At 38.6% G+C, this 22,944-nt stretch overlaps 2 protein-coding genes across 2 annotated transcripts; one reads left to right on the forward strand and one right to left on the reverse strand.

The window, feature by feature from the left end:
- Window positions 1-233: 233 nt before the first annotated feature.
- Window positions 234-4,219, forward strand: AIMP2 (aminoacyl tRNA synthetase complex interacting multifunctional protein 2). Its single transcript, XM_035339696.1, has 4 exons — window positions 234-405; window positions 2,205-2,411; window positions 2,937-3,168; window positions 3,698-4,219. Exons 1-4 carry the CDS (start codon window positions 283-285, stop codon window positions 4,081-4,083), a joined length of 948 nt encoding a protein of 315 aa, XP_035195587.1. The 5' UTR covers window positions 234-282; the 3' UTR covers window positions 4,084-4,219.
- A 227-nt stretch (window positions 4,220-4,446) lies between these two features.
- Window positions 4,447-22,912, reverse strand: EIF2AK1 (eukaryotic translation initiation factor 2 alpha kinase 1). The gene is made up of 15 exons (XM_035339690.1): window positions 22,346-22,912; window positions 21,734-21,892; window positions 18,642-18,778; window positions 17,837-17,868; window positions 17,259-17,358; window positions 16,641-16,721; window positions 16,131-16,230; window positions 14,494-14,545; window positions 13,424-13,793; window positions 13,042-13,153; window positions 11,023-11,129; window positions 6,048-6,168; window positions 5,847-5,926; window positions 5,113-5,346; window positions 4,447-4,643 (listed from the first exon to the last, which is right to left on the reverse strand). The coding sequence occupies exons 1-15, from the start codon at window positions 22,467-22,469 to the stop codon at window positions 4,521-4,523; spliced, it is 1,932 nt and encodes a 643-aa protein (XP_035195581.1). The 5' UTR covers window positions 22,470-22,912; the 3' UTR covers window positions 4,447-4,520.
- Between the last annotated feature and the right edge of the window lie 32 nt (window positions 22,913-22,944).

Consider the following 22,944-nt stretch of genomic DNA (forward strand, 5'->3'; position numbering starts at 1 on the left):
GAAAAGCGCCCACCAATCCTAGTCCCCTTTTCGCCCCTTCCTCGCCAGCAGTTGGCCGACAGATCTGCCCAATCGCAACCGGCGCCGTTCTCCCCGCGGCGACTCGCTGACTGACGCGGTGGCTCCCCCCTCCCGCCGGCCAATAGAAAGAAGGCGAGAGGAACAAGCGCGGCGCGCTCAAGCCGTCACTGGATGGCGGGCCTGTCAGTAAGGAGTCCTGCCCAATGGGCGCGGCGGGTGGGCGGTGCCGCGCGGCGCGGCGCTGTGCGGTGCGGGGGCGCCATGCCGATGTACAAGGTGAAGCCGCTGCACGGGGCTCCCGGCGCGCTGCGGGCCGAGCAGCTGCCGAGCTGCATGTACCGCCTGCCCTGCCTGCACCGCCCCGCCGCCTCACAGTCCCCGCAGGTAGGAGCGAGGCCGCCGCCGAGCCCCCCTCACGCGCGGCTCGGGCGCGGCCCCACGGGGCTGTCGCCGGCTGCGCCTCGGCTCCGGCTCTTTTTTGGGTCTTTCTTGCTTTGGGGGACGCTTTCTGTATTTTGGGGTCGTTTTCTCTTTTTTTGGGTTGCTTTTCTTTTTCTTTTTATTTTTCTTTGGGGCTGGTCGGGCCGGTTCTAAGCGGCCGGGCGGGGCTGAGGCCCCTCTGTGGTGCCGGCCCCTGCTCCCTCCGGCAGCCGAGTCACGGAGCCGGGGAACCCTGGGAGGGACCTCGGGGTCGCCCAGCTCCACCGCCACCAGGGACACCTCCCACCGCATCAGGGTGCCCACGGCCTCGCCCAGCCTGGCCGGGAACACCCCGAGGGATGAGGCAGCCGCAGCCTCTCTGGGCAGCCTGTGCCAGTGCCTCGCCACACTCTGAGGGAAGAATTGCCTCCTAACCTCGAATCTAACTCTCCCCTCTTTTAGTTTAACGCCGTTCCCCCTCGTCCCGTCAATATCTCATTGAGCAAGTTGTTCTCCATCTCTTTTTTTTATAAGCCCCATTGAGTACTGAACGGTTGCAATGAAACGCCAAGCGCTTCGTTAATCTGCTTGGCTCCATCCCCTCAGCTCTGTCAGAAGTGCCGTGAATTTCTCAGCACCCATGGCCCGGCTCAGCCCGACGGCACTGTGTCTTTCAGAGCACACAGCTCGCCAGTGGGAGCCCTGAAGAGGACTAAGCTCGGGGGGCAGATCTTAACAGAAACCCTCACTAGCATGCTTAGCATTCCAACAGCCATGGACTAACCACCAGCCTCCTCCGAGACCGGGTTTTATCTCATATAATTGTGTGCTTGCCAAAACCCATTCACTTAAAGAAATGTCTCAGCATGTTCTCTATGAGAATAGTGTGTAAGCTGGTGGCAAGATCATGCTTCGATACCTTGTTTCTTATCTCTTTATCCATTAGCCTGAAAGATGAAGTCTGGTCGATAGGTCGGGTTTCTTTAATGGCTGTATTCAGGAGGGTTAGAAATTGATTACCTCCATACAGATTTTTCTTAACAGTACTGTAAGGCTGTAGACTTAAAGCCTCCCACAGAAATGTATTAGAAATGTATTCCTCGTCTTTTAAAGAGGTTGCGTTGTGAGATGGGAGACTTTTAGGCGGAAACTGAGATAACAGAAAGACGTATTGAGATTAGGATATAGCAAGTCCATGGGTTTTGATTTATTTTTTTCCTCATAAGTTTATGTTCTCTGAAACAAAGAGCAGTCTCATACAGGGTACCACCCATCTAAACCTGCAGCTTTCCTTGGCTTTTATTAACCACGTGAACAGACAGGAAGTGTCCTTGTTTGGCAGCCTCAACACAAGCTTCATCAGTTTAATTAACTAGGCTGAAGGATATCCTGACAAGCAAATTTTGGCTTTTCAGGTTGTTAAATGAGCTCATTGCTGCTAACTAAGTGTCTATACTTCCATGATTCTTCTATAGTTCTCAAATTTTTACTAGATTTTGGTTCACTGTAGCTAACAGTTTAAAAAAAAAATACATTAAACAGATTTCACTGATTTGTTTAAAGAAGATATAACCCGTCTCACCACATTCATACAGACTGGAGAGGCAACTAGTAGATGTAGGACCTTAATATGCCATGATGTACGGTTATGATTTGAATAACGTGTTTACAGTCTTTCAGAATCTACTGTCAAGTAAGCTGTAAACTATTTAGATGCTGAGCTGATTAAACACGTCTGTGATTTTTGTTTTCCCATATTGTAGGAAGAGGTTGACCCATCACTTCAAGCACTCGAGTCCCGCCAGGAGGAGATTCTCAAACGCTTGTATGAGCTAAAGAGTGCCGTCGATGGTCTCTCAAAGATGATACAAACTCCTGATGCTGACTTTGATGTAACTAACGTAATTCAAACTGATGAATGTTCTACTTTGACAAGAAATGGAGCAGATTTAGATTTGATGCTTGGAAAGGTAAGTTTAGTTCAGCATATACAAAGATGGGTATTTTCTTTGCCCTCAGATCTTCAGGGGTGGCAGGGAGGCGTTAAAACTTGAAACATTCGGAACTCAATTTACAAGACATTCTTATGAATAACCTACAACTACCAATTTATTTTGGGCATACAAACTAAAGCTGTAAGTCATAATAAACATAAAACCATATACATTCTCATTTTGATACCATTCAAGCTAGAATGGCTAATCTGGAAATCACAACAGTTGGTTTCTTGTTTGTTACTAACTGGAAATTTTGACTTCAGGTTGGACTAGAATTTACCTCGATCAAGTTCTTAAATTGTATTATTATTGAAGGAGAAAGATGTCTAATTCTTTTAAGTAAGCCTTGGGTTGTTTGAATATCCATAGCATTTTAGACACACGTGCATGACTTTGTACATTCTGGTGTCAAATGAAAAACCCAGTATTTCAGACTCTTAATGGGAAAATGTCTCATCTGCTGATTTTTTTTTCTTTTTTTTTTTGCTTTCCATTCAGGATTATGGTGCCCTGAAAGATATCGTAATCAATGCAAATCCTTCTCTACCTCCATTGTCATTATTAGTACTACACAGTCTGCTTTGTGAGCACTATAAAATATTATCAGCTGTTCACACACATTCATCAGTGAAAAGTGTGCCAGAAAGCCTCTTGAAATGCTTTGGAGAGCCAACTAAGAAGCAGCCACGCCATGAGTATCAGTTGGGCTTTACTCTCATCTGGAAGGATGGTAAGAACAAGTTATCTTATAGATGAATACTTTACAATAGGTCAGAAAATGAAAGTTGTGCTATAAAACAGATGCTTTGGTGTCTTTTTGCTGACACGTGATAGACACATCCTGCAGGTAACATTTTTTGCTCTTCTTGCAAGTCCGGACTTGAATTTTCATTTTGCTATATGTAGTGATGGGAACAGAATGGGAAAACTGAATTACTGCTATTAAAATGCAAATGGTATTTAACAGGTGGTTGTTTGAAAAACACCTCTATGCAAAAATCCTGTGGATACAGTTTCTACAAGTAATTTATTAGAATATAAATTAGGTGAGGGATTTTGCAAACTTCAGTCCAATGTGAGCCCTTTTTTTTTTATATATTTTATGCTAGGTTCTTGCATTAAAGTATTTAGACTAAGAAAACTGAAAGTTGGTCATAAAGTTAGTAGTGGGCTGGCATCACAAATGAAATAAATTTTAAATTACCAGTTTATTTAGCTTCTTTACCATGCAGTAATCACTTTTCTTTTCTCGATTTCAGTTCCAAAGCCTCAGATGAAGTTTAGCATTCAAACGATGTGCCCAATTGAAGGAGAGGGGAACATTGCTAGATTTCTCTTTTCCCTTTTTGGCCAGAAGTACAATGCAGTTACTTCAACTCTGATTGACAGCTGGGTTGATACCGCCATCTTCCAGCTAAAAGAAGGGAGCAGTAAAGAGAGAGGAGCAGTCTTACGATCTATGAATGCTGCCCTGGGCAAGACACCGTGGTTGGTGGGAAATGAACTCACTGTGGCAGACGTTGTCGCATGGTGTGCACTTCAGCAGACAGGTAGTACAAATGCTGCACCGGCCAACGTGCAGAAGTGGATGAAGTCCTGTGAAAACTTGGCACCTTTCAGCTCTGTTATTAAGTTACTAAAGTAAGGCTGTACTCTTCATAGAGGTATAATTTTAATCTTTTTCCACCTCATGGCTAATGGAGTGGTTTGAGTCCTTTCTGAGATATATTCAATTTATACAATTGGACAGAATTCTAAAACCAATAAAAGATTACAGCTACCTTCTGTGTGCGATCTTCCTTTTTAACCACTGTGTAACAAGCATGATTGTTTAACAAATGAGAGTTATCTAAAGTTGCCCTCTGCAAATACTGTTGTTTTGTATTTTTATTCTTTTGCTGTAACCCAAACGCCTCAGTACAGGTTAACTGGGAATCCTTTCTGTTGATGGGAGAGTTGCCTTAGCCAAACAATGAAGACATTTAAAGAACAGACAGGAAAATCAAAATGCATTGAAATATTTTATGTAAAAAAAAAAAGTTTTATATAATTTAATATACAATAGTTTTGTTCTTCCTGTACTTAAACTGGAGAACCTAGGCTCATATGTTCATCTTGTTCAGTAGAAAGACGTCTTAATTTCTCTTTCAATTTTTCTATTTCTTCCTCTTGCTGTCTCAACTTCTGCTGTAGATTATAAATAACCTGAAAGTAGGAGTCAGTTTATTTCATTTATATACAGGCAAGCATAAAGCCTTACTAATTTGTGTCTGTACTGGATTGTGAACAAGACTCATTCTGCAGCACCACAGGTAGTAGGGGTATTTGATATTACAAATTGAAAAAAACTGACTCAAGGAAAGGGAAAATAAAGATTCTGAAGAGCTGACAGAAAAATTCAAAAACTTTTATGACATCTACCTCAAGCGGTATGTAAATCAAGTGTCCAGTCTTAATTAAGTTACATATACCTCATGACCATTTGTCTACTTTAAGAGACCAGAACTAGGCCTAAATATTACCGGGGGGGGGAAAATGAATTACAAAAAAAAAAAAATCACAGTCCTCTTAAGTTATTTGAAAAAAAAATAATGGCAGGGAAACTAAGGGGATCATTATAAAGCAATTTTCCTTTCTTTATCCTGCAAAGGCTGAGGCTATTGGCATAACTTACATGTTCTGTGGTATGAAATAGTTCACTTTCACGAAGCTGAGCAGCAGTTGGTCTTTCTGTAGATACCTGACTGGTGAGAAGCTTGACATACTTGGCTTGAACAGGCCATTTTTTGTAGAAAGTATGAGGAATGTGGCCATTCCTTAAATGTGTAAGAACTTCTGCTCTTTCCATTTCTGTTCCAAAGGGCTGGAAGAGTTCTAGCAGGATAACACCCAAGCTATACATGTCTGACTGGAAAAGGGATGAAGAAAAAGTTCTGGGATAATCCTTATTTTAAATGACTTCTTAGATTTCTGCTCACATAAGTTTCACAATATGAAAAGGTTCTGTGGTAAAGTTCCATGGCACTACTAAAGCAACTCATTCAAATTACACTTCAAGATGAACCCAGAAATGCAAAGTTTGCATTTAGCAGTGTAGCTGAGATTTGTTTCAGCAAGAAAATGGAGCAATAGTAGAAGAGAAATTTACCAGCTATGATGCATAGGTGAGGGGCTTGTTTTATTCCTATAATCCATTCTAAGTACGTCTTACAGAAATTAAGAATTTCGCTGTAGGACTCTTTTCAGAGGAGTTGTGCTATTAAAATTAAATACATAATTTTTGAAAAATTACATTTCAGGTTCTACAGATAGGCACAAGGTATAACATTAGACAATCTGAATATCAGTGCCTAATTAGGTAATATTTAACAGCACTTAATTGGCTTCATAGAAAAAAAAAATCCCTACCTTGAAATCATAGTCAGATCCCTGCAGTTGTTCTGGTGAGGCATAGAGGCAAGTCCCCACACCTGAAGTATGCGTCAGACCTTTAAAAAGTCAGTTTAGACAACTCATATAGGGTTACCATTTCATTTAAGAATTTAGTATTAATGTTTTTAATATGATAGGAACTTAAATACTGAAACCTACAAAGATTTCTGCTCTTACCATTTGTCCTTTCTGTGTGAAACCACTGATCTGCATCATCCGAAAGGAGGTCTTTGCATGCTAATCCAAAATCTCCTATTTTAACACGATGATCTGATCCATGTAGAAAGATATTTCTGGGCTATAAAAAGAGAGTATGAAGTCTTACACAAACCTATACAAATGATTATGATGTATTCAGCTGTTTTGAAATCTGTAACATCCATTCAGAGGGGTAAGATAATGATTATTTAATACTTCTGTTAGTGAGATAGAAAAAAATAGTCATAGACTATCAAATTATGTGTTAACAAGCACTGTTTGGAGAGAAAGACCACACATGAAGGATCTAGGGAAAAGTAAAGAAAGCAGAATAGGAAAAAACAAAGATTTAGTGAAAAGACAAAGTACTTTTTTCTTCTCAGCAGGAAATGGAAATTTGCAGAACAGGAATCTTAACAGGCAAAAATGCACAGCAAATTAGACCAACTAAGATAGCAGGAAGGACCGAGATCTTTGGGCTAGGCATAGCATAAAACAAACATACTTTTTTTGTATGACAAGCACAGCTGCCACATGCTACTTTGTTCCTAGAAAGTTGCTAAGAAAGTAAGTGCTGAGAGGCTGCTAAGTAGGGAACGCTGACTGTGGAAAAACTGAAATACTTATATCTGTGTGTTTTGGCTGTATAACCACTAAGCAGACTTGTTAGTGCTATGTGTCTAGGAAAAAGAAATACTTGCCACATGAAAGAAAACATAATATCAAAGTAAAGTTTTTACTTAGTCTCTGCAGCACAAAGTTTCTGAACTTAGGTACACTTCTATGAGAAATGAAAACAGTGTTACTTAGTACAGATTTTTTTTTCCTACTGAATAAAATGAACACTGGCAAGAAAGCAAATGGAACAGAAGCCTTTTTCCATTCTTAAACTTTCGCTGCTTTTATAGTACGTTTAAAATGTTGCACTGAATGAGGTTACTTTAAAACTACCCTCGAACCAGGCATCCCACAACATCACAAACAATGACACTGCTCAAGGGATAGATTCCAAATCTTTTATTTCCGATTATGGATTTTCATTACAAAAACTCCAAGTCCCTTGTCTACGAGTAATATGACCAAGAGAGACAGTAGAGAGACCTGCCACTCTCTACATTTGCTGTGTTCTCCTGGGGACAGAGGGAACACTGTGAAGAGCTATATGAAGTAATAATGGAAGATGACAGCACTTAGAGCTTTACCATCTGATCATCCTGTCAGTGAAACAGTGACTGCTTGGGGAGGATCCTCAACTCATAGGCCTGCTCTCACTCCAGGTAACCATTTGATCGGGATTATAATTTTTGTTTAAAGAATCTTGTAAATTAAGAAATCCCACTTTTTTTTTTTTTTCCTAATGAAAAAAAAAATCATTAAAAAACATTTAATGGTTGTGACTTCTAATAAAAACTGACTCCTAAATCTTAGTAAAATTGAAGTCACAGGACTTGCAGGCACAAGTATTACTTTGGGGACAGTGGAATATGGATCTCCAACAGATCACAACAAGGGCCTTCCACATCTCACATTTCTTTGAAGGAGTCAGTGGTCCTCTAGATAACAGCAAGCCAGCTGAACTCATTTACATTAATTTCAAAAAGATATTTGTTCGGACCTTCACTAAACTCAACTGTAGTGAAGTTAGAGGGAAGGTCCCCCCAGATAAGTAACTAGCTTAAAGACTTAAAAGAAATGATAAATAGCCAGGTTTCAAGATGAAGGATATCATCAACTGATTTTTTTTTTTTTTTATGAACTTGTGCTGGGAATTATGCTTAACAACATATTTGTAAATGACTTAGAAAAAGGACGGTGAGTGGTGAGATGACAAAATTTACTGGCTGTACTGTATTATTCAGTGAAATAACAATGAGGTCTGAATGCAAAGAAGTGTAGAAGGATCTTGTGATTTTTAACAGGCAGGGAGTACAATGACAAAAGGAATTAACTGCAAATAAACATTAAAATGTAAATGAAAGGAAAAGCAATCCCTATTTTATATGGGCAACAACTGTCTCTGAGCTGACTGTTACCGCTCAAGATTGGTAACAGACAACTCCAAAAATGGCAAATTGATGTTCATCAGCAGCCTATAAAGCAAATTGTACATTACCAACTAAGGGGGCATATAAAGAAGAAAACATCATATGATACTACATGAATTAATATGCTGCCATCTTTAATACTGTCTACAGTTCTGAGCCTCCCATCTCAAAAAGCACATAGAGCTGGGAAAATGTGAAGAGATGGTTCATATGAATGCTGAAAATTTGGAATGGCTTCCATTCAAGGAATCACTAAATATAAAACACAAGACAAACCGTTAGGTTTAAAACAGATCTCTTAAATCATGCATGGAATGGAAAAAGTGAGTAGGAAACACTACTCAGTAATTAATATAAACAGAAAATATAACCAGAGGTAGTATCTGTTGACTCAGAGTCATATCATTGTTGAATACACTTCTTATGGTGAAAACTGCCTTGTTACAATAGATTTTTTAAATGACATTTTCTAAGCTGAAAATAGAGAAGAGGTGAGAACTAGTCACTAGCTGATGAAGCCATCTATAGCAAATCTGTCCAAGAAGCTGCTAAATTTTGTTGATTTACAACCCAACTGACAACAGAACTGACCTATAACAAGCTGTAATCCACAAGTCCCAAAGCCCAAGCACTGTATTACAGACATGATGGTTCTGCCTGCTTATGCTTCTTCTGTGAGCTTCAGTGACCTGAAGCTGAACTATGACGACTCATTTATCATCCTATAAAACTGGGAAACAGAGGAACTCAAGGCATAACATCATTTTATGCATTCCTGCTGGGCACACAGAAGCTGTGGTTAGCAAAAATGAATCGATGACCTAACTTCTGTTAGGTCATAACAACCCGTAAAATTTGTTCTGACAACTAACATTTTGTGACCTGTTACAATGTTATGCCCTACCAGTCCAAAAGTATTTCTTTTCTTAATAGTAATAAAAAAAAAGAACCTGAAACTGTGTTTTATTTTACAGAAATAACAAGAGGCTACACAGCACTTCATCTCATACCAGATTTGCCTAGTACTTATAGAGCTGGGACATCCACTTCAGTCAGATTTCAGAGAGATCAGCAAACTCGACAGCATATTACAGAAAAGTGTCTCTGTATCTTGCACACTGTAATACATCAGACACATCCTGAAATGAGTAGTTACAAATACGACCATCTGCTACATTCAGGCCAGCAGTCTGATGATGCCTTTCCACCTATATGCATTCTTTTTGAGTATTCTCTCAACATAAAGGACACAGCCAAGTCTGGCTGGACACCTCTTCACATAGCTGCAGGATCACTAAACACTGAGAAAATGGCAGCTTTAATCGCACATGGAGCAGATATCAATTCTGCTATTCCAACTTGTGGGAGAACTGCCCTTCACGTTGCAGTGTGTGCAGCATCATCTAAAGCAAGCAGAATTTTAGGTGTCAACACAGACTGCATCCATTTACTGTTAAGTAACGGAGCCAGTGTAAATATCCAAGATCGTGAAGGACGAACAGCTATTCATGAGGCCTGCTCAGGTGGCAGAAAGGAAATAGTTGATCTCCTGTTAGAGTATAAGGCAGACATCAACACTTTAACAAGAGACGGACAATCTCCACTCTTCTCATTTCTTCAGCGCAGACCAAATTTGAAAGATACAGCACTGTTGAACAAGTTGCTGGGATTCTCCTATCCACTGAAGTTAACAGATAATCAAGGACAACTACCCACTGGACTTCTATTCCCAGAATCCCAAGCACTGAAAGACTTCCTTTTAACATTATCACAGAAATTACTGTCCCTTCAGGATATCTGCAAAATCACTGTTAGAAGAATGTATGGCGAAAACAACAAGCACTGGCTCAAAAATAGGCTTCCAGTAACTGTATGGAATTCTTTATACAGCTACCAGGCATTTGGAAAACACAGCCATGATGACGCTAAACAGGAAAGCAAACTAAAAAACTGTTAACCCAGAAACAGCCCATAGAAAATTAAAATTGATCCAGAATGGAGATTAATATTGTGTGGTTTTGAGTCGTTTCACGTTTTCTTATGTGGAGTTTTAATAACTAAGATAGTATTTACAGAAATTTCCTCATATAGGTATCATCTCAGGTGCAGAGAACCTTTGAAGGAAGCAGAATACACATTCACATCACTGTTAATCAATTCCATGAGTTTAAGCTGGGGGGGGTGACAAGATGTATTCTACCTACGTTTCACATTTAAGCCAGCAAGTCAAAGCTGTTGTTATGATTAGAGTTCCAAAAAACTACAGAGGAACATAAAATGGGCATCTATTCTAATCCATTCGAAGTCTATTTTTCTAAGTCTGATCTTCACTACATTTAACATGAATGAAAACAAACTTTTCATTCCTTCACTGAAGTCAGCTACAATTTCAATCCCTTAGATTTGATAACAACCATTTTGAAAGACAGCAGTTATTTGTAGCTGAGGACAAATTATCAAAAAAAAGAATGTAATAACTATAATTTGAACTTATTTTCAAAAGCTATTTGATTTGCTGTTAGCAAATTGAGAAGCACTCAAGGGTCTTTGCTTATTTTTATAGTTACTTAAAAGACTGCTTTTTAGGTAATTTAGCTCCTATCCTGTTTAAGGAAGGACCAAATAAAACCAATCTGTCCATCCCTGTTTAGGACAAGACAATGGCTTCACAAACTAGAAGACATTTCCAGAGCTTAATCAGAATTTACTTTAAGTATTTGAGAAATACTTAAAGAAAACATGGTAATAGTATAGAGGAGACAATTTATTTTTCATATATAATATAGCTAAATTCTTAAGAGCCCAGGTCCTCTCAAATTAACCATGAAGTTGCTTTCATCCTTCCATCATGTAAGCTATCTTTAACCTCAGGTTTTCTTTAGCCTCAAATGATAATTCAAAGAACTTACTTTAATGTCTCGATGCATCACTCCCATGCTGTGGATATAGCACACTCCTTCTAATAGCTCCTGAAAAATTTTAATTGTCCAGTTGACATCCACAAGATGGTATGGACCTTAAAAGAATTTAAAATCTGTATTATTTCAGCTAATTTTGCTGACGTATTTTAGTTTGATACTATGTCTTGTTGAAATTAATTTATTTATGGGAAAAAAAATAGAATGAACACAGTTTCAAGAATGAAAGTTCCCATAGTTCTCCTAAGAGGGTATTTTGAAACAGCAGAAAGTCACTCAGCTCAAACTTTGGAAGGCAACAGTTCATGGGAAATGAATGCATCTGCATGAAAAGATTTGTCCAAACCTCATCATAGTTATTAGATTAAAAATTTAACAATCACAGACTCGAAAGTAAGTATCCTCACTGTGTGTATATTTGACTCTGATTTGAATTCTGCAAGGCCCCAGTAATGACTGGAAGTTGTGGTTTCCATAAATTAATCACAACTTTTGTAAAACTGTACTTATTTGTTCTGGATTAAGAGACCCATGAACTTAATTAAAACCAAACCAATGATATTCTTATCACTCTCCAAGAGGATCAGAATGGTATATGAAAATTAAAAGAAAAACAGGTTATTGTCTTCCTTACAACATAAATTAGAGTTTGAAAATAATGGAAAACGCATGACAATCTCTTGATTGCTGTGAAACATTGATGGGTTTTTCTTATTGTTATCTGCCTGACCACAGCATCAGAGATGACTGACATCTGATTACTTTTCACTGTGCACCTTTTGTTCTAGTCCCACTTCTCCTTTCTTACTACTTCCCATGTTTTCTGCTCTCATTCAAAAAAAATCTTGTTCCTTTAATCTCTTTCTACGGTGTTTTCCTGAACTCTTCACTTCCATGCAACTCATAGATTGGAACGTAAGATACAGTTCTAAATAAAACCATAATCATTTGCATGATGGTATGCTGTCTGTATTAAATTGCAACATTCCTTTTTGGATCCTTCTACAGTTGTGCTCCCCTCTGAAATTCCCGAACCTTCTCTGCCTGCTGTTGTCCTACATAAACTTAACAATGATTTTTTTTTTTTACCATTTCCCAAACTATTATTTTTATTAAACTGCATTGACTTCCTACTTTAATGACCCAGATCTAACGTCTGCTGCTACTTTCAACACTCACCACTGCCTCCCTCTTGGGTTTCTATTTCTTAATCTCTAACCTATAGCATTCACTTTTTCTCTCCTGTTGCTTGTGGAAAGTTTGTGAAAAGGGCATTTTGCAAGGCCAAATGCCCTAGCAATTCTGTCATTCCTAGAAGAGAAATGTCATCTCTTAAGCCTATGAAAGCTATAAAGACTATGATTACAGAAGACATCGGGGAAAGTCAGCTGACAGGGAAAAACAGTTAGCTGCTAAACCTCATTCCATGACTAACGGGAACAACAGATTTACCTTAATAGTGATTAAACTAAGATTAAATGTTAGGTTTTTCAGACCAATGACAATTAGCTTTAAGAGCAAACTTGAAAGCTTTTAAGTGTTTTAACTTGTCTGGAACAGAAGATGCATTTATGTTTTCCCCAGCAGATAAATTAGCCCGCGCAGAGCTCTGTTTTGTAGCAGCTAGACTGCTACCAAAGTAAAAATTCAATTATTTAAACAGCTTACTGAGAAAGAGCAAATTCTTTCTTTAAAAAAAACTTTGTTCCAAACAAGTAGTAGTGTCCACGTACACATCTCTCCAGGTAACAACTATGCCTCAGGCATACATTCACTCTTCTTTGATGAGTTGTCTAAAACTCCTGAACTTAAATCTCTTTTACCAACACATAACATTAAAGGTTCAATGCTAGCAGCTACTAGATGAAGTGAATAAATAATCTAATTAAGAAGATCCGTATTATAAACTGCTGAATTAAAACATTAAATCATGTAAATGGACTTTCAATTAGGACAAAATAAATATTTGCTTTATGATATGTAAATTTTAAAATCAGTGATGAATCTTACTGGCAGTTTCTTCTGTTCTCTCACTGTATTTTTTATTACGGTCAACAATCCAATCCCATAAGGACAGTTCACACAGTTGCATCTGTATATGAAGCATCAAACGATACTCCACCTAACAGAAAAATAAGAATCCATGATTTTGCCAGTGTAACATGAACAATACTTCTTTACTTATTTTCTCTAAAAAGTAATCAAAAGTAAATTTATTTCAGACATAAATTTAAGTTACAAGTAAAAGTCTTCTACAATTTTCGTTCCTCTAGCAGTAATTTTCTTTTTTAAATTTATCATTATAAATAATTTCTGTGTTTATCAAATTCCACTTTATAGTCATCATTAAACTAGACAGTAGCTAAGTATATTTAAAGAGAAAGGCACTTACCTCAAACTGTCCACAGAGAGCTACATCGTTCTTGGAACATCCTTCAGTGCAGGACTTACTTTCAGTGCTAACATCTAGATCCAGACTACAAGGAGGTCCATGTGATGAATGATTTTTAAAATCAGTTGACCCACTGTCAACATTACTTACAGAGTCTTCTTGTACTTCCAGGGGTAATTCACATCCATTTGGTTTCATACATTCTTTACTACTGCTGTTAGTGAAATCATTCTTTACATCCATGTTCTGCACTGATTCACTATCCAGATTTCTAAGACAGGTACTGTCACGGGACTTCTCCTCTTGTGAAGTAAGGTCAGCAAAGATAATTGAACTACCACTTCCCACACTCTGAATGCGACAGTGATTACTGAAAAGGATAAAGGGAGGGAAATCAAAATATGTACCGTTTTATGCCAACTATTTGTGATACACCATTCTGAAAACTTTATTTTTTATTGTGAATTGCATTGCAGAGTAAAAGTTCTGCTGCTTCCCCACATAAAACATTATGTAACTGGCAGTGTAGGTTCTAGCCTTTTATATCTTCCCTCAGCACAGATTTTTGATAGCTGACCCAGACAGCTCATAGGTACACACAGTCCTGGGTCACAGCATTTACTGGGCAGAAGTGTGCTGATCCATTCCTTCTCAGGAAGTTACACTATAAGATACCTCATTGGACTCTGTCTCTTTATGAAAAGGGCTAATCAATACTTCTGAGAAACAAAAGGCCACTTTGCTCTAATAAAACTCCACAGTATAAATCAGTGTTGGTGAATACTACAAAACTTTTGAAGTAAACTTGAAGCTCAGTTCAACACTCAGACACTCCAAAATTGAGAGATCCAAGGAAGGCAGGAGTACCCAGCAACATTCTTCAGCTCATACAACAGAAAGAACAAAGAGAAACAATGACAAGGATAACTAACACTTACTCTTTGTTATAATTTGGAAATAAAAATCACTTGTGCAATACATGCTGGATTCTGTACTGTTTTAATGTTACTTTAAAAAAGTCTTTCTGTTAAAGACAAATTAATGTTATTATTGAGATGTATAATACTTACTTGACACTCTCTTGCTCCAAAGATAATGGCTGCAACTTCAATATTGTCTTATCTATTTGATGAAAAGATAAATATGGTGTTTTACAAAACAAAACATGCAGATGGGTACTACAAATTAACATTTAATCTATATCATCTTACTGAACTTCATTATCTGCAGATCTCTCTCTCTCTGCTAATGCAAAAGCCATCTCTTAGTCTACTAAGAACCTCAGTAATTTGTTTCTCATTCTTCCTTATAGGAAAGGAAAATAAATGTTATAAGCAATCACTGAAAATGTTGTACCGTGTTTCTTACATTCACACAGATTTCATTAATACTTTAGCCAATTCAAAATCAGGGCTTATAATGTGTACAATAATACACAGTTAAAGAAGCAACTCCATAAGGCACCACCTTGCTGCTGTTTTGAAAACACCTGAAATAACTTTCATTAAAATTTCTTATTCATATGAATAATTAATTTGTTTTAGCAAAATAAAGGTTTCAAAAGCAAATATAAAATACCCATCTTGTAAGTCAAAGAAAACCATTAAGAACAACAATACCCACATGTAGATCTAGTTATGTATTAACATTATTGACATTAAATTCTTGTGAAGTGCTCCTAGCACTGAAGTTGCATTCTTCAACGTTCTCAGTATCACAGTTAAAATCTCTTGTCTGTTTTACTATACCATCAACTTCCTATGCATTTTCTTTTGTGCTTAAGGCAGACTGGGCATCGATCCACTGACTTGGAAGGCAATAAGGTCATATAGAGGATAAGCAAACCTCCCACTAAGAGAGGATCAAAAGATTTAACTGCTAAAGGCATTCCGGAAGAGAACGAAAAAGAAAAGTGACCAACAGATTAGGGTTTGAAAAGGACCAAAGGACAAAGTGTGGGAAGAGCTGAGAACAGAGAAACTGGGAGAAAAGAAAAGGAAAAAAAAAAAAAAAAAAAGAGGGGGAGGGAAGATCACCAGGGAAGAATGTGTAAAATGAACATAAAAGTAGAAAAATTCTCAACAGCTACAGATAATAGCTGATGTCCACACACAAAAAACAAAACAAAACAGATTACTCTGTCACTGCAGAACTATGAAACTCTATTTGTCAAATTTAAAAACTCTCCTGCAAAAAGCAAAATAAGTTTTTATTTTTTTCCCCTTCCCAATGAAGCATTTCTAGTCTCTTACCTAAGAAACTTTTTTTTTTCCTCCTATTCACCCCTTTTCTCCCAGTAGCTGAAATGGTTAATTCCCAAGTATTCATTCTCCTTGTTAACTCACTGGTTTTTGCATTACAAGGTTTTCATTGCATTCCACTGAAATTCACCCAGATTTAAAATCCTCTTCTAATATTACCGGAAGAGAAGCTAGTATTTCCACACTTCCAAATTTATCATTATCATCGTTTTTCAGCAAAGAACACAAGCAAGACTGAAGCACACAGAGGGCCATAAAGACCTGGTGGTCATCTTTAGTTTGCTTTTTTTGTTGGTGTTTTAAGGAGGAAAAAAAACCAGTTATGTTATCAGAGAAGTACTCTCCTGCAAATAATAGTACAGATACTCTTATACATAGGATAATACGTATATACATAGGAAACATAATACATAGGATGCAAGAATTGCACAATATGCTGTACTTTCCTTTTGGACATAAAGTTTGAACATGTTCCATCCAAGCAGTGTGATAGCCAACAATATTAGGATGCTGCAGTCCAGCCAGCACTTTAACTTCTCGAAGTACCTAACAGGACCAACAAGAAACAGTCTGTGTTCTTTATTCTGAGTGCTTAGTAAACCCAAATGGTAACAAAAAAAAACATAATTTGACAGAAAAAAGAAAAAAAAAAGATAAAGTTATTTCAAAAACTGAGGAGATTTGGAAACTTTAAAATAAATTAAGATTTTTATTTTTGAAGAGATGACCAAATTAAGGTTAATATACTACTATTAATGGACTTAAATACCTCTTAATTACTTTTTTCTATTAGGTACTGGTAGGGTCAAGTCTTTGGAAACACAGAATACTAAATGTATAACAAATGCTATTAATATTTTTGATGTTTTGAGAAATATTAACCGCATTACTAAATTAAATTGAAATCAGTTAGAGGAGACAGAGTTAGAACAGAGACAAACCAGGATAAATGATACCTTCATGCAATCTCTTCTTGTAGCCTTCTTAATATTGATTTTTTTAATAGCATAGAACTGACCATCTAACTTGTTTCTGACCTGAAAACAATTGTAATATGACAAAATTAGATTTTAATGTGTTTAGATTATGAGTTATTAAATCCTTTAAAACTAACCATTTTCTAGTAATTAGTTTCTGCACTCTATTCAAATATCCTCTCACTTGTATCAGAAAATAGCTATCTAAGATGAGGATACTATACTTTTACCATATTTCAGGCCTGCAAACATCTAATCCAATCTTTCTGAAATACGTATCTCTACATCTGTCTTTCCATCAGTTAAAAAAATGTTAGGTACTGAAAACTGCTTGATCAGGTTCTCAATAAATCTGAGAGACCACAACGGTCATTTATATATGGCACATACCACGTGGGGAGCTTTAGGCTGGCTGTATGCCACAAGTGTTCAGTACAATTCAACATTAGGTTGAACAATTTACATCCAAATTAAGGTTGCTTTCTTTTCAAGCAGCCACAACTGGAACACTGGGATATGCAGATTAAACAGCAAATCTAAATTTGAAAGAAAAACTACCTATAAAGTGGTAAGTTATAAACGGAAGGTAAAGAATACCTTGAATACTTGACCATATCCTCCTTTTCCTAGTCTTGCAATCTCATCAAATTCATTCAAGTATCGTGAAGTCTGTGCTTCCAAGAGAAGTTCTTTTCCCCTATTCAAAAAAGTTAGGCTGCATTAAACTAAATTGAAACTTTTAAGGAACGTATTATATATGCTACAGGTATAGACAATCTAAAAATACTATCTACATTATGAAAAGAAGAGAAAAAGAATACTTTGGCATTGCCATACTGCATACTGAAAACCAGGAGACTGCAACAGCATGCAGGTGGGCAGTTACAGTAAGAGTAACCTACGTGCTACACATACATACCCCGAGTTAATGTAAGTATTCAAATGATTTAAGTTTATTCCTGAAAAACTCGTTTCCATATGGCTACCTTAACCATAAGAATTGTACTGAAAAAGCAATTTTCATCAGATTGTTCTGAGAGAGTTTGGAAAAATTATAATTTTTTTCTATGTTTCAGAGAGGAAACATGAAATGCAGTACTAATTAAATTCAGAGTGGAGCATAGAACTTTAGGGAGGGAGCTGTTAAATATCATTTAAATGCTTTGAATACATACCCAATTGCATGAGAATCTCCATTATCCAGTTCCTGTGAAACAACAAAATCCAACATAAAAACATGCCACAGAGTGATAGGTCTACCATGCCATCAGCACAAACAGCTAAATGAAAACAGTAACTAAAACTATGCCCTTAGAAGAAAATGAGGTTACAGATTGCCTTTCATTCCGCAGAGAGCTTCACCAAATTAAAGTATTATTATCCCACCAGTAATCTACTAACATCACTTTACTGGAGAGATTATTGTCCTTCAAAGTTCTGCTGGCAAACAGGATAAAATGAAGGCTCTAAAATGTGCTTAAGACAACATTAACTAGCTTAGTTAAAGTAGCTAGATAAGCAAACTGGTCTGATTCAGCCTGAAGCCTATTACGCAGTACATAAAATTATGCCTGCCATTAATATTAATCCATTATAATAAACACAGGTGTTAACACAAACAACTGGAACAGTTAAAAGTTGTAAGGGATGCCAGTCTATTGTTGGAAAAAAAGAAAAAAAGCTGTAGGAATAGAACTCTTAGAACTTGCCTGTGCTTAACAGAATAAAGAAATCACTTTTTAAAAAATTAGGATTTAATAAGGAATGAAATATTGCTGGCTTCAAAAGCATTCTTTTGTACCTGTAAATCCAGATCGTGTCATCCCAAACAGAAACAGTAGAACTGGAATACCATTTTGTATAATTATTGAAAACATCCAATCCAATACTAAAAGAACCCCAAAACAAAAGCTTCTTTGGGTGCAATGATGTGTTAATTCCTTAATGCAGAGGTTGCCAAACAAATTTAACAAAGCTTACCCCATTAAGTACTTGTCGATTAGCTGCTTTCATTAGTTCAGTAATGGCTCTATTATGCTGCAGTCTTACAGTACTAAATTCATCACAGAAGGCAAAAGGGGAGAGCAACCCTGTTCTTGTAAAAGCCTGACGAAGTACTGTACAGAGGAACAGAGAGAAAGGTCACATTAAACGAAGCCTGCCAATAAGCAGTTGCTTTTTAAATGAGAAAACTTTATTTGAAAGATAGCACATCTGAAAAACTGAACATTCAGCCGCTCTTATTCAAATGCCCTTTCCCATACTCTCCGCAATAAAAACTAATTAAGACCAAACTAGAGCTGCTCTGGGAGAACCCGTTTGCATAATACAGTCACTTGCCATGCCTTTCATGGCATCTCCTCTTCTTTCTCACCTCAGTAGGTGAATTATACAAACATCTACCCGTTCACTTACTTGTCACTTCTAGACTAATTTTGCTTAGTAAAAAAGATGCTCCAAAGCATGTTTACAAGTATGAGGATATGTTTATAATAAAAAGTGGTATTGTCAAGACTTTCTAATTCCCACACAAGCTCACACATTTGCGCATGTACTTGTAGTAAAGCATCACCCCTGCCAAAGCACTGCATATTTCACAGCCTGAGTTAAACGTTGCAGTGGCAGAGAGAAAACTAACAAATACTAGAGATGGCTGCAGCTGTAAAGATACTATGAAAAAGATTTAGGAGTTTCCTGCTCCAGCAGGGGGATTGGACTGGATGATCTTTCAAGTTCCCTTCCAATCCCTAACGTTTTGTGATTCTGTGTTCCAAGGTCTTAAACTTGCTTGTAAGATTTGTTTAAGATGTTTCTTCAGCATTGGTATTTCAAAATCAGCCCATTATCTCTTAACGTACATAAAACTTACTGAAAGCAAACCTGTAAGGAATTAGGAATTTTGCTATACAATCCTTATGGACAGTTATATACAGCAGGAAAGTGGGGGGGGATCCACCCATGCCAACACGAATACACCAACCAAAACCACAGAACAGGTAATAATTACTGCAATATGTATATTTATTTTATTAATCAGGTTTATTCCACTTAGGTAATCAGCTTAAACTATACCAATGGAAGAATGTAATCTGTCATGGAAGTACACAGGAAAATCAAGCAGCTCCACACTTTGGAAGGTGCCTGGGCTACACCTGATCCCTGGTCACTGGGCGGACATGGGAATAACCACATCTTAACCAAGGCGCTTGGGTCAATAAGGGGGATGGTGAAACATTCAAGTATTCAACAATCATTTATTAGCTTAAATAAACCCCCAAGGTAATTCTAAGATGCTTCAAGTCTTCCGACTGGCAGCGCTGTCAGTTATTAGAAAACACACACAGATCCTCAGTCACTCTAGGGTAGAGATGGCAACACTTTCTCTCTCTGGGTGCTTGCGACTGGACCAGTGAAAGCAAGTTCTGATTAGACTCAACTTCTGGATAATTTAGTGTTTCTAATAATTATTTAACATATCAGTAAGTAGGTAAGTATATCATTAACAGTGTAATACTTCAGTCAGGTAATAATTTAGTATTCCCACAATCCATTTTTTCTTCCTCCTCTCCAATTCAACAAATTCTTTTAAAACTATTTTAATTTTTGACAAGACAGAGTAGATATGGCATATCAGTATAGGGCAGCCTATAATTCTATAGGTATAGGCCAACTTAATCCTTTACCAAATAGATAGATACAGAATTTCAAAATAGGTCTGTCTATAGAGATAAAATTATTCACCCCCCCCCAAATATTATTTAATATACCATAAAGTAAATAAGTATGATTCTATTGCTCTAAAATCCAGCACCCCTTCCTCCAATCCAACCATTTCTAAGAAATGTTTTATTTTGTCTTCATTTATGATAAAGTAATTGTGGATATGGATACCAGTATAGGACAATTTTACTTTTCTGAGGTAAATTCTGCTTTTATAACAGCAAAGATCCAATCCTTACAATTGTTTCTTTACTTTTCCTTGAGCTTTCATGAAGGAGACAGGTACAGGCATATTGGTACAGGCTGGCCAACTTAGTCTAGTCTACTACTAGACCTTTATAGGTCTAGGTCACATAAGCCTTTACAGGTTAACTTCATAGGTTTTACCCTATATAGGTTTAACATCAACATGTTAAAAATTCAGATGTCTTAATTTGTCTTGTATCATAAATCAGGCACATCAGTACAGGATGACCATACCCACATAGGATGACCTATACGTCTTATGGAAAGTTACTTTGTTGTTGCTGTGTTTCTCTCCTAAAACAAGGAATTTGCTTCTTTTTTTTTTGACATGTATTTCTGCTTTTGATAAAGATATAGTAAGAGCTAGGAGGCCAAACATCTACATCACACTTCAAGAACGACAAAGTGACAGTTGTCTGTTATTACGGGACGCTAGAAATGGCTTCAAATATAAGCAATTTATTATGACTATTTTTGTTTTCTATGATTACATAAAATAAGCTTTTTTTTAGCTTAGATTGTTTCTCAAATGCAGTAAGCATATGCTTAATTAAACAAAAATACCTAAGATACGCCATATAACAAAAAGCTAGATTTGAGAAGAGACACCTTACACCTAAGATGCAAGGTCCAGGGTTACATCAAATGATTCTACTGGAAAATAAGACTTCCAAATCTATTTACTCTGATTTTCACAGAACATAATTTGACAGATGTTGCGAACACTGTCATAGCTATTTCTTGATAAGTATTAACAGTAAATCCCACTTTTATCTGTGTTTTTAAAATCATATTTAACATTTCCACTAAGTATAGTCTCATTTTTAAAAATTACCTTGCTACCCTTCTTGTGATGCAGCTCTTATGATTTAGCTGAAACAGAACTGTCTGTTCCTTGTATCAGCAACAACATTTGCTTACTATTTTCGAAAACAATGCAAGTCCTCAGCCCCCATTAAAGCTGATTCAGGGCATACAGCCTCTTCTCTGAGCTACTCCTGTTGCCTCACAGTACAAGACCTACAGCTTTTTACTGATATTCCACTGTAATCCTCCACAGAAGATTCAGGTATATATGGCAGTAAGAAAGCACTACTCTTACTAACTTCGGAACAAACACCTCGAATGAACAGGGTTGTGCGTGTACATGTGGCAGAGATGCTCCAGCAGCGACACAAGCAGCAGCTGGTTTTGGATGGTTGAGGTGAAGTTTACAAATTTCTGTGACCCATTTGCAACTCGCAGTTCTGCTGGCACATCTGATTCTGGAAAAGGGAAACCAGAGGAAGGAATTTAGAACTCATTATACTCCGAGGTACCAAAAAATAAACACACAAATACCCACCTGCCTTCCACAGCTTTAACCCAACCCTGGCTCACAAAAAGGCACACGAGCTGCTGCTGAGCGAGAAGCTTTAGATGCTAATTAGGAACCTAATTATAATTAATTTTTATAAGTGCCTATATAACAAAGTAACCGGAGAAGACGAGGCTCCCCGGGGGCGGCCCAGCTCCCGCAGCGGTCGCGGCCCTGCCCGCTCTTGCATCACCCCCCGCGGCCGCCGCTTCCTCAGGGCTGAGGGGAAGGGAGCGGGGCGCCCATTTTACCTCCTCCTCACTCAGGGAGCCGAAAACTCAGAAAACGGGGGGGGGGGAAGGGGAAACCTCCCTCCTTCACAGCCCCCGGGACTCCCCTCAAGGCCCCCAGCCCCGCTTACCGTCAAAGCGCGGCTCCGAGCTCTCCTCAGGGAACTCGATGGCGGGCGGCGGCAGGGAGTGGGGGGCCCCAGCCCTTGGTGGGGTCCCAGGCAGCCGCCCCGGGCGTCCCTCTCCCCGCCACATGCCCGGTGCCGGGGACGGGGCCTTTTTACCCCAGGCCAACGGCGCCTTCCCGGCCGCCTCCGTGTGGGCGGGCCCGGGGGCCGGGCCAGCGGTTTATGGCCGCTCTTTGAGCATAGAGCAATAAAACGTTAATTGAGGGGGGGCGATAAATCGGAGAGAGGTAAATACAGCCCGGAAGGCAGAGCCGGGCGGGAAGGCTACGGCCGAGGAAGGGGCTGGGCTTTCGGCCCCGCGGGGAGGATCGGGGGACTCCCCGCCAGCAGCGGGGCCCCCTCACCTCCGTGCCGGGCTTTGGCTGCCCGCATCCCCCGGCTCCCCGCCGCCTTCGTCGCCCCCCGAGCCGTGACCGGGGGTCGCCGAGCCCCCTCTAGCGGCTCCCGGCAGCGGCACAGGGGCGGTGCTGGTCCCCGTGTGACCCGGAGGAGCTCGCTTCTCTCTCTCTCTCCCTCTCTCTCTCTCTCTCTCCTTCTCTCTC

The sequence above is a fragment of the Oxyura jamaicensis genome, chromosome 14 (assembly GCF_011077185.1).
Source record: "Oxyura jamaicensis isolate SHBP4307 breed ruddy duck chromosome 14, BPBGC_Ojam_1.0, whole genome shotgun sequence".
Taxonomy (NCBI): domain Eukaryota; kingdom Metazoa; phylum Chordata; class Aves; order Anseriformes; family Anatidae; genus Oxyura; species Oxyura jamaicensis.

Coding starts and splice junctions, on each gene's coding strand:
- AIMP2 (XM_035339696.1), top strand. CDS start 283: ATGCCGATGTACAAGGTGAAGCCGCTGCACGGGGCTCCCGGCGCGCTG. Junction 406..2,204: donor CCGCCTCACAGTCCCCGCAG/GTAGGAGCGAGG, acceptor CCCATATTGTAG/GAAGAGGTTGACCCATCACT. Junction 2,412..2,936: donor TAGATTTGATGCTTGGAAAG/GTAAGTTTAGTT, acceptor CTTTCCATTCAG/GATTATGGTGCCCTGAAAGA.
- EIF2AK1 (XM_035339690.1), bottom strand. CDS start 22,469: ATGTGGCGGGGAGAGGGACGCCCGGGGCGGCTGCCTGGGACCCCACCA. Junction 14,546..16,130: donor TCAAACTTTATGTCCAAAAG/GAAAGTACAGCA, acceptor TTCATCAAATAG/ATAAGACAATATTGAAGTTG. Junction 13,154..13,423: donor CTCTCTGTGGACAGTTTGAG/GTAAGTGCCTTT, acceptor TTTTTCTGTTAG/GTGGAGTATCGTTTGATGCT.